Below are 12,099 nucleotides of genomic sequence, written 5' to 3'. Positions count from 1 at the left end.
ATCTGTGTACATGCTCCCCAATTGTTGTTTCCTCAATTTCAAATCTTCCACTTGTGTCTATGATATCGTCCTTAAAGGTTCAAATATTAGTCCTTTTTTTTTTTTCGAACACTCCTTCTTCAGGAGGAACATTTCCCTATACCTTTTTTTTTTCCCCGAACACTCCTTCTTCAGGAGGAACAGACACAAGTGGAAGATTTGAAATTGAGGAAACAACAATTGGGGAGCATGTACACAGATTATGGATATATAGAAATGTGCCCACACAAGGTTTATGTGAATGGGTGGTGAAGTGAAGGGTGTGACTGGGCTAGTTCCGGAACTTACACAGCATAAGTGGTTTTATGTGATATATGTATTGTAATAAAAGAAATTAAATATTTTAAAGGAAGAACGTTTTTTGTGATATACATTAAAACATACCATTAAACTAAACTTCCAAAGTTCTTTTTAAACTCAGTGCTTAATGTCCAACCTTGGTATAAGTACATAGATGTTCTACAAAAATCATACTAAAGCCACCCAAAGTGCTTGAATACCCCAACAATGTCCACGGAACCTTAAAATGTGGATCATTCATGTTTGGTCCGGGTCACCTCTTCCTGTGTGCCAGCATCACTTCCTTTTCATGTACATGGAAACATCAGAGGCCGTACGAATTCCCATCTGACCCCTTAGTCCTCGGCAGACTAAGTCTAGAAGTGAATAGTGGCTTCAAAGAGCTCATTTGATGACTCCAAGACCTGAGGAAGATGTTTGTGCCATAGAGAGGATAAGAGGCGCTTCCATCAGAAAGGGCTCACTTTCAGCTGGTGGGATCCAGGCCACCCCACCAATGGACAAATCCAGGATAAGCATGCTTTACCGGGTCCTTTGGGGGGCTAGAAGAATTTAGTCTTGCCCCACAACTGCAGTGATCTTTCATAACCACTTGTGTTCTCAATTGGCTCGCCTGCCATTCTCCCCTCTCCTCCCTCCCTCCCCCCCCCATCCCCCAGTGTCAGATGGACAAGTCACACGTAAGCAATTTTATGGAACTGGCTTAGTTTAAACATGAATTCATTTGCTGTTTGCATAAGAGACATATTCTCTATTAGTCAATGAAGGGTGCATCGTTATAACTCCACTGCCTCCCTCCCAAAAACGAAAAGCTCAAATTATACAATCCTAAAGCATCAATAAATTAAGCCAACAACCAGCAGGACTTATGCCCCCTGGGCTCCTCTAGGATACATAAAGAGCTGGGGTACATAAAGAGGGACAGTTCAGAGCCTTCTAATCTTGCTGTAGCAATCGGGTCCATCCCACATTAACAGAACTGAAGCACTATTCCCCAGCATTAAGCTTCAGTGACAATACTCACTACTACCTCAAATCACAAGTATTGCAGAACACAATTGCAATCTTATGAGCTATACAGGTTTCATAATTTGGAAATATTCTGCATCTGAAACCCAGACGTTCTAGCAACAATTAAAAAATTTAAAAATAAATAAACAAACTGCATCTCTCAATATACAGAGTTCGACTGTATGCTAACAACGATATGAAACCAGCTTTTCAAGCGAGACCAGTATCACTAAGAGGACAAACTTGTGCAGCCCATCCCTTTTTGAAGGTAAAGCCAAAAACAAAACCATCTTGGCATATGGTAATCTCAGAAATGGGTTGTAGCTTAATTGAACTTTAAATAGATATTATACAGAGTAATTTGCTATAAGTGCAGGCCATCTAATTGGATTTTTCCAAAGGGACTGCCAACCCAGCCCTTGAAACAGGCAGCAAAAGTTGTGCATATCAATCTCTCATTGGTGATAAGTACTGGAGGCCTATTATTTTACATCTGCATGCACTGCATTACCTTAATTGCAATGACCAGAGAACAGTATAATGGTGGGCTACCTGTACATACATAAGGTCCCCTGATTTCCAAACTTATCTAGTAACTTTAATCATGCATTAGATCAGACTAATGCAAGCTCTGGAAATACTACACATCAGTGGCGTAGCTACGTGGGGCCACGGGGGCCTGGGCCCCCGTAGATTTGGCCCTGGACCTCCCTGCCGACGACCCTCTCAACCCCCCGTCCCGCCGCCAACCCTCCCCCGCCGCCGCCGTGGGCTACCTTTGCTGGCGGGGGACTCCAACCCCCGCCAGCTGAGGTCCTCTTCTTCTGGTGCAAGGCTTCATTCTGTTTCTGAGTCTGACGTCCGCCGGAAGAAGAGGGCTTTGGCTGGCGGGGATTGGGGTCCCCCACCAGCAAAGGTAGGCAACGGCGGCAGCGGATTGGCGGCGGGAGGAGGGGGAGGCGGCAGGGGGGGAGGCTAAAATGTGCTCCCTTCACCTCAGGCTCTGGAACCCCCTCCCGCCGAAGTCTGGCTACGCCCCTGCTGCACATATAGCATTTCGGTGCTCATTTCAAGTTTCACACACCAGCTTGAGACCACCATAAGTTAACCAACCTGAACAGCAACGTTCTGCATAAAAGTCTTACAACTTTTATACTGTAGGAAATGTTCTATATATGTAAAGCAGTCAAATAAGACTTAAAAAAAAAAAGTGTCATTTCCAGAAAGCTGTGATTTAAGAAGCAAGTTTTCTATAAACTGGATTCCAGGTTCAACTACAAGATTGATTTTTTTTTTTTTGCTTCAAAAATGTAGTTTAGTAAAGGCTCTGTTCGTAATGAACAGCCTGCAAAGCTTTCATACATTTTTCAAATACATACACGCATGATGGTCAGTTTCTAAGTTTTATTATTTAGGGTAATGCTTCTCAGCATTCTGCAGCTGTGATAAGTGTACTTGGAGAAAGTCCAGAAGAACTGTGCAGGCAGAAAAAATCTGATTGTCTGTCCTAACAGGCAGGGAAGGTTATGAGTTACTTAGCCATAAAGAGACTGTTGCCAACATGTCTCTTTGGCAGCTTTCAGGAATACCATACACCAAATCTTGGAAAGATGCAAAGGAAAATATTTTATCCACAGCAGCTGACCAAGTAATTAACGTTAATAACTGCGCTGTGTGAGCAGAATCCCCTTTTTCTTTTTTTGGCTTTCAATAGTCGATTAGTCCAAGCGAGGTTGAATGAAATCACGTGATCAACGGCAGTGGTTTTTTTCAAGTCAAGAATCTGCTAAAATAATTTCATATACTATCAGGTATATGTAACTGGAGGGGGGGAGGGAGTGGAAAGTTTGCAGTCTGACGATGCTCGTAGCTAGACAAAAGCTAATTTTACTCCTTTACTTGCTTAAGAACATCTGTGAAGATACTTCAAAGCAGCTTCTCTTTAAACACATCAGAGCCAGTATCTTTTTTTTTTTGCCTACACTCTGAAGTGTACACGGTCTGCAAGATCACCGCCTTCCCTATCCTTTCCTGGTGTGTGTTTAATTTCTTATCCACATCAAACCCCCCTCCCCCCTCCGTTTACTAAGCCACGCTAGCGCTGACACGGCCGTGTCGACATTAGCGCAGTGCTGCTTAGTAAGCAAGGGGGCAAATTTTCAGGTGGTCCAAAGGGATACGGACTTCTTTTTAAATCCTTTAAAATTGTATATATATAGAAAGAGAGAGAGAGAGAGAGAGAGAGACTATTGTGTGGCAAAGATTGGGTGGCAAAGCCGGTGGCGGGAGACGGAGATGGTGCTGGGCAGACTTATACGGTCTGTGCCAGAGCCAGTGGTGGGAGGCGGGACTGGTGGTTTGGAGGCGGGGATAGTGCTGGGCAGACTTATACGGTCTGTGCCAGAGCTGGTGGTGGGAGGCGGGACTGGTGATTTGGAGGTGGGGATAGTGCTGGGCAGACTTATACCGTCTGTGCCAGAGCCGGTGGTGGGAGGCGGGACTGGTGGTTTGGAGGCGGGAATAGTGCTGGGCAGACTTATACGGTCTGTGCCAGAACGGTGGTGGGAGGCGGGGCTGGTGGTTGGGAGGCGGGGATAGTGCTGGGCAGACTTATACGGTCTGTGCCAGAACGGTGGTGGGAGGCGGGGCTGGTGGTTGGGAGGCGGGGATAGTGCTGGGCAGACTTATACGGTCTGTGCCCTGAAAAGGACAGGTACAAATCAAGGTAAAGTATACACAAAAAGTAGCACATGTGAGTTTATCTTGTTGGGCAGACTGGATGGACCATGCAGGTCTTTTTCTGCCGTCATCTACTATGTTACTATGTTACTATTGTAATATCCTATATAATAAAACTCACCCTCAACGTTCTGAAGACACTGACGTCAGTGAAGCCAAGCCACTGACGTCACTTCCTTCAACACAGGTTCGAAGGGTTCGTGGTGGTGAAGCCACCGAAATCGCCGGTCTCGGGGCCCCGCCCTCGCGTCAAACGTGATGACGTCGAGAGCGGAGCAATGGCGTCACACACCGAGGGTGGAGCAATGGCGTACGGTGCGTTCAGGAGGTGCGGAGCAATGGCGTCAGAACGACGAAGGGGTCAGCAGGTAGGTAGGTAGGGAGGGAGAAGGGGGGGGAGGTGTTGGGGAGGAAAACCTTACTAGCGCCCGTTTCATTTGCTCCAGAAACGGGCCTCTTTTACTAGTAACATATAAAGAATTAAAAATAAAACTGTTGGCATCCCTTTGAGCCCCCCCGAAAATTTGGAGTGGATAAAAAATTAAACACAAATTATTGGGAGAGGGAAATGTGGCAATCTTGCATGCCTTGTACGCTTTGGAAAGTATGCAAAAAAAATACAGGCTGTTAACATGTTTATTGAAAATTTTTCCAACCAAAGGTTACAATTGTAAATTACACAATACAAGGTAAATTAAACATTTCCTTCCCCCCTGCTCCCCAAAGATGAGTTATTAGTTTAAAACACCTTATTGGTGACAAGTCACATTAATTATATCCAACCAAAATATTAAAAGTCAAGGTATCAATATACGCCAGAAAAACAACATATTAAGCTAACACCATTCATAGTAACATGACGGCAGAGAAAGACCTGTACGGTCCATCCAGTCTGCCCAACAAGATAAATTCATATATGCTACTTTATGAGTATACCTGACCTTGATTTGTATCTGCCATTTTCAGGGCATAGACCGTAGAAGTCTGCCCAGCACTAGCCCCGCCTCCCACCAATAGCTTTGCCACCCAATCTCCGCTAAGCTTCTGAGGATCCATTCCTTCTGAACAGGATTCCTTTATGTTTATCCCACGCATTTTTGAATTCTGTTACTGTTTTCATCTCCACCACCTCCCGTGGGAGGGCATTCCAAGCATCCACAACTCTTGTCCGTGAAAAAGTACTTCCTGACATTTTTCCTGAGTCTGCCCCCCTTCAACCTCATTTCATGTTCTCTAGTTCTACTGCCTTCCCATCTCCGGAAAAGGTTTGTGTGCGGATTAATACCTTTCAAATATTTGAATGTCTGTTAAATTTACATTCATCACCAATTCCTCCCCCCCATATCCCCTCCCCCCTGTATAATCCTCCAGCCCTCTCACCCATGGCTCTTAACATGTTTAAAAAGAAGCCGCTCTGAAACATCTTCATCCAAGCGGCACCAGCATCAGTGGCTTTCCTCTTCCCTCCCCCAGAGATATCAAAAGCAGCAAGAGGTGGTGGTGAGTGGCTGCACATCAGGCCATCTCCTCCTCTGCTGTCATTCTAGGCCTGACTATTTGAACCATGTGGCCTCCATAGAGCCCTGTGGTTTCAAGGGAACAGTTAGGCTTAGGATGGCAGAAGAGGACACAGCCCACCGCACAGCCATTCACCTCCTCCTCCTTCTGCCACTGTCATCATGGTAGACACAAAAGCAGCCACTGAAGTAAAGACACAGGGAAAAGGGAGGGAGACAGCTAAAGCAAGCAGTGAGGTGTGCTGGGGGGGGGGGGGGGGAGGAGGAGGAGGAGGTCACTGGAGTAAGCTGATGTATGGTTCCACGGGGGTAGGGGCTCCTACAGCAAGGTGGGAGCACGTGCCATGGGAGCAGGGGTTACTTGAGTAAGCTGGAGATTGTGCCACAGAGGTGGAGGGGCCTCTGAAACAAGCTAGATAAATGGTAGGGAATAAGAAGTGGTCAGAGAAAGGACAGATTATGGTGTGAGGGGGGAGCATGTGCAGAGGAGAAAGATACAGAGGTGGAACATAAGCCTGGGGACTGGGAAGGGAACCTTGGGGACACATACCGTGTTTCCCCGAAAATAAGACACTGTCTTATATTAAATTTTGCTCCCCAAGACCTACTACTAGGTCTTATTTTCAGGGGAGGCCTTATTTTTCGGGGAAACATCGGGGTCACCCCCCCCCCCCCCCCGAGATCGCCGGCTCCCCCTGCCCTCAGTCGCTCCCGGAACTAACCTCTTAAATGCTTCCTTTCACCATTCATCTTCGCACTCGCCGCAAGCAGCAGGGCAGGCCACTCCTTCCTTCCGTGTCCCGCCCTCGCCTGACGTAACGTAACGTCAGGCGAGGGCGGGACACGGAAGGAAGGAGTGGCCAGCCCTGCTGCTTGCGGCGAGTGCGAAGGTGAAAGGAAGCGGTTAAGAGGTTAGTTCCAGGAGCGACTGAGGGCGGGTGGAGCCGCTGATCGAGGGGGGGGAGCCGGCGATCTCGGGTGGGGGGGGTGACCCTGATGTTTCCCCGAAAAATAAGGCCTCCCCTGCTAGGTCTTATTTTCGGGGGAGGCCTTATATTTTCAAATTGCAGCAAGACCTCTACTAGGTCTTACTTTCGGAGGATGTCCTATTTTCGGGGAAACACGGTAGGATTGATAGTCTTCCTAGAAGAGAGAACTGAGGGAGAGGAAGGGAAGGCTGAGAGATAGAAAGTGAAGGAACAGCAGTAGCAACAAGAGAGGGTTGAGGGTGGGGGAATTCTGGACAAAAGAAAAAAGTGTGCAGAATTTTGTAAAAAACTTTTAACATACTGTGCAGAATTTTCAATTTTTGTTTGCATAGAATTCATAAGTATCGCTACACTGGGACAGACCAAAGGTCCATTAAGCCCAGCATCCTGTTTCCAACAGAGGCCAATCCAGGTCACAAATACCTGGCAAGATCCCAAAAATGTTCAATACATTTTATGCTGCTTATCCCAGAAATAAGCAGTGATTTTCCCCAAGTCAATTTAATAATGGTCTATGGACTTTTCCTTTAGGAAGCTGTCCAGACCTTTTTTTAAACCTCGCTAAGCTAACTGCCTTTACCACATTCTCTGGCAACAAATTCCAGAGTTTAATTACACATTGAGTGAAGAAATATTTTCAGTGATTCGTATTAAATTTACTACTTTGTAGCTTCATCGCATGCCCCCTAGTCCTAGTATTTTTGGAAAGAGTGAACAAGCGATTCACGTCTACCCGTTCCACTCCACTCATTATTTTATAGACCTCTATCATATCTCTCAGCAGCCGTCTTTTCTCCAAGCTGAAGAGCCCTAGACGCTTTAGCCTTTCCTCATAGGGGAGTAATAAATTTTGCATGGAACGTCTTGCAATAATAGCTGGAAACTAGAAAAGACTCACCCTGTCAAGTGTCCTTAGGACATCATTATCACTGCTTTGTCACTAGAAAAATTTATTAAAAAGTATCAAATTCATCAACACAGGTCACAGTCATGTGCAGAACACATTCTCTGTGTCTTATGTTACTGCTGCTCTCAGAGCCTTTTCAATCCCTATATTAACCTTATATACAAATATATATATAGATATAGATAGATAGAGATAGAGAGAGAGAGAGAGAGATTTTCAGGCTGTAATATAGGGATCGAGATGGCTCTGAGAGTGTGTGTGTGTGTGTATATATATATACACCCTCCCTATCTCAGATAGCCTGAAAATCCTCGCCATCACATTGGACCACAACCTAACACTAGACAGCCAAGTGACATCCACAACAAAGAAAATGTTACATTCAATGTGGAAACTGAAATACGTGAAACAATTCTTCTCAAGGGAAACATTTCGCAACCTGATACAATCAATGGTACTAAGCCATTTAGACTACTGCAATGGAATTTATGCGGGATGCAAAGAACAAACCTTAAAGAAACTTCAGACCGCTCAAAACACGGCGGCTAGGCTTATCTTCAGAAAAACGTGATTTGAAAGTGCAAAACCCCTCCGCAAAAAACTACACTGGCTCCCAAAGAACGCATTCCTTTCAAAATCTGCACTCTGGTTCACAAAATTATCTACGGTGATGTCCCGGGATACATGACAGACTTGATCGACCTACCAACTAGAAACACATCCGAATCAACACGAACGTACCTAAATCTTCACTACCCAAGCTGCAAAGCACTCAAATAGAAATCAACTTACACATCCAATTTCTCCTACATAAGCACACAACTGTGGAACGCATTACCAAAAGCCTTGAAAACCACGTACGACCACCTAAACTTCCGGAAAAAAAATTCAACACTAACCTGTTTAGAAAGGCATACCCTACCAATCCATCATAAATGCCTGATCTCTGCAACACAACAAAACTAAAGTACGTAATGGACATAACACAACTCTTCCGTTGTACGATTCCCTAGTGTGGCTGTACCACATGAACTTTATCTTACCACATCACTTTGTATTTGTTTACATCGGAGTCTGCAAATGCCTCTCCGGTACTATGTAAGCCACACTGAGCCTACAAATAGGTGTGAAAATGTGGGATACAAATGTAACAAATAAATATACAGAGATCACTTGCTAATCAGTTACAAAAAAAGCCACTTCTTCTATATTCAAAACGTACATACCACAGTGCCCCACAGCTCTCTTTGAAGTGCATGTGCTCTGAAATATATCCTTATAAGGACGAACCTAATTTTATTTAGATTAGTGCTGCACAGGCTGAACTGTACCCGATTTCACATAAAATCTCACAATGAAACCAAACTGTTACAGTTCATGACTTAGCACTATTCAGTTCAAATCAGCTCAACAGTTTGACTAACTTATCAGTTCACATCTGTCAACAACCTGCATAACTAGTCTGGATTCCTTAAATTGCTGCTGTAAGCCTTTCCTAACACTGGACAGTTCATGTTAGTTTTTATAGGTTTATAATGTCTAGTATAAGAGTTCACAAGTGTATTTTCCGAGTTATGTAAAGTCAGAAAAGGTGAGGGTATGGCGAAATCTAAGCTGTTTCTATTGGCAACTCATGCCGGCAGCATGCTATGGGAAAGAGAGGTGGAAAGGAGATGGGATTTGATATAACACTTTCTGTTTGACAATCAAAACAGTTTACATATTATACACAGGTTCTTATTTTGTGCCTGGGGCAATTTGAAGGTTATGTAACTTGAAGTCCAAACAAAGGGAAAAATTACAAAACTTCCACAGAATAATCCAAAGGGAACCAATCACAGGACTGGAAGAAAATAATGCATCAAGATGAAATGGTCATAAAAATAAGGTTTATTCTGCATCCAGTATAGACAAGTCCCAGCCACGTTAACTGTAATTGTAATTTTATGTTTTGATTCAAGTTTACTCCTGATAAAGGCTGTTGAGCCGAAACACAGCTTGTGTTGCGTTAACGTGGCTTAACATGGCTGGACTTGTCGATACTGGATTAAGAATAAACATTTTTTTAAGACAGTTTCATTTTGATGTATTATTTTCTTCCAGGTTAAGTAACTTGCCCAGAGTCATCATAAGGAGCTGCAATGAGAATTGAACCTAGTTCCCCTGGTTCTCAGGCCACTGTGCTAACCATTAGGTTACTCCTTCACTGGCTAATGGTGAAATTAGATCTTACCTGCTTAATTTTCTTTCCTTTAGTCCCATCAGATCAGTCCAGAACTTGTGGGTGTTGCAGCCAATAGCCACAACACCCTCAAGTTCTGGACTAACCTGATGAGGACACTAAGGAAAGATGTTTTTTCACGGACTAAAAGGAAGAATTTATACTTCAATAGCTCATGGTATGTTAATGTTCAAGACTGATTCTATAAACTACTACTACTTATCATTTCTATAAAGACAGTAAAAGATAGCCTAATGGTTACTGCAGTGGGCTGAGAATCTAGAAATCTGGGTTTGATTCCCACTGCAGCTCCTTGTGACTCAGGGCAAGTTGCTTAACCCTCCAATGCCCCAGGTAGAACCCCCCTCCAAACAAAAACCAGATTATGAGCCCAGTAGGGACAGATACCTGCACAGAATATGTAAACCACTTTAGATGTACCACAGAAAGGAAGTATATCAAATCTATGACCCTTTACGTTTTATTCATGACAGCAGGAGCTACATAAACCAAATGCAGTCTCCTGTATCTTCATTTATACTATGCATGCATGTCAGATGCTCAGTGAGAACACATATTTTCCCTAGTGGGCAATTATACTATATCCTAGCTGTTTTTAGATCAAGGCATCATATATACTGGCAGCGACAATGCTAGCTCACCTTCAGCACCTATTGAGACCAATTTTACTCCTTTACTGGCAATGAAATCCAGTGCTTTGTTTACGTTGTTAATTTTATGCACTCTCATTTTCCCCCGTTCTGGCTTAGGCAACCGCTCTCCTGAAAGAAAGTTAAAGTAAAAAGGCGGGTATAAGACATATGAAAGCGCAAGACACAAATTTTAACAGGAAACACTCCCAAATATTTAAATGCGTGCTGCATGTAACTATCTTCGTGCACCAAATTCATACCCGAAAATGGATCCACAATGGCCCAGCCCTGAAATGTCATATTTGAAACTAAACTTATCATACCGAAACAGAAAAGACCAATCTTCGTATTACTAACTTTGCACTAGCAACTTTGAAAAGATCTCAGCGTATTCTGCTGCAGCTGGGAGTGGCTCTTGGTGTTAGGTCAACATGCTCTTAAAAAGCGGGGGGGGGGGGGGGCATGCTGACATCTGCAGATGCTGCTACAAAATAAATGTTCAGGTGAACTGCAGTTACATAGATAAAAATTAGGATCTCCAGTGCAATCTGAGCTTGATATGCCTTCCTTAAACTCTGTCAAGGTTACTCAGTGCCACCCTTGATTAGAATTCAGATTTTGTTTTACATTAAACAACTGTACCAGCCAATGCACTGGTCTTCCAGGAATCGTGCATAGGCTACAGCTTACTCAAAACATGGCTGCTGGAATTGACCCTTGTTACTGCATTGCTGTGTTCTTTATGCTGGCTTCTATCAATATTCAGGCTGGCTTTAAGATGCCTGACTTGACGTTTAGGACGTTGAGGGGGAATGGCCCTATATATTTGAAAAATAAAAACTGGACCTTGTATGCCCCGAGCTTGATTTATGCCCCTACCTTTAAAGAGGTCCAAAAGCCCGGTTTTATAGGTAGGATATTCTCTGTGGCAGCTTCTACCCTATTAAATAGGCTACCTGTGAATACTAAAAAGGGAGTACCATTCTCTCGCCTTCAGAAAGAAGGTAGGTAAAAAACTTGGGCTTTTTATTCCTGTATAAAGCTTTATCATCTATTACAAGTTAATTCGCTGGGTCACATCTTGCCCTGGCAATCTCTGAGTGCATTTCTGTTTGTTTTGTATTTTACCCAACATGTGGCTTTTCTGTATAGCTTCCCTGCTTTGGAATCCACTCCCTCTCCCAATATATGCAGAACCCTCTCTTAACGACAGTCAGAGCCCCACTTAAGACCCACCTTTTAAATCTGTTTCTTGGGGAACTAACAAATGGTACCGGGTGTCACTGACTGATTAGCACCTATGTCTTTTTATAATTCCCATATCTCCTTCTCCTGCAATTTCTCTCTTTACTCCTCCTCTGTTTTCCCCTCTGCAGACTTTCCTTTCTTGTCAATATATTGGCGTTTCTTTCCTTTAGATATTAATTTGAACTGCTTTGCTATACATGCTGTGAAAGGCAGTATATCAAGTCTGATAACAAAACAATTGTTTTCTAATTGTGTTTTAATGCTTTTTTAAAACTGTATATGGCAGATTTTACTGTACACTACTTTGGATAACCTATGTTTGTGTTGGAAAGGCGGTATAAGTCTTAAAAACAAGATTTTTATTTCCAGTTGATATGCAAATATATAAATAGGATTTTTTTTTTTTTTTAATCAATGATGGATGATTTCAAAAGGAGATTTTCTCTCTCTTTTAAACCATGTATACACTATAAAA

At 43.4% G+C, this 12,099-nt stretch overlaps 1 protein-coding gene across 1 annotated transcript in view; it reads right to left on the bottom strand.

The window, feature by feature from the left end:
* The window catches only part of ACTN4 (actinin alpha 4), a 135,283-nt gene that overhangs the window by 52,753 nt on the left and 70,431 nt on the right, over window positions 1-12,099 (bottom strand). Inside the window, exon 3 of the mRNA XM_030218362.1 lies at window positions 10,386-10,505. Coding sequence (XP_030074222.1) covers window positions 10,386-10,505 — 120 coding nt within the window. The remainder of the gene's footprint in view (window positions 1-10,385; window positions 10,506-12,099) is intronic.

The sequence above is a fragment of the Microcaecilia unicolor genome, chromosome 11 (assembly GCF_901765095.1).
Source record: "Microcaecilia unicolor chromosome 11, aMicUni1.1, whole genome shotgun sequence".
Classification (NCBI taxonomy): Eukaryota; Metazoa; Chordata; class Amphibia; order Gymnophiona; family Siphonopidae; genus Microcaecilia; species Microcaecilia unicolor.
Note: the sequence above shows the minus strand (reverse complement) of the source record. Positions and strands in the feature narration are given on the sequence as shown.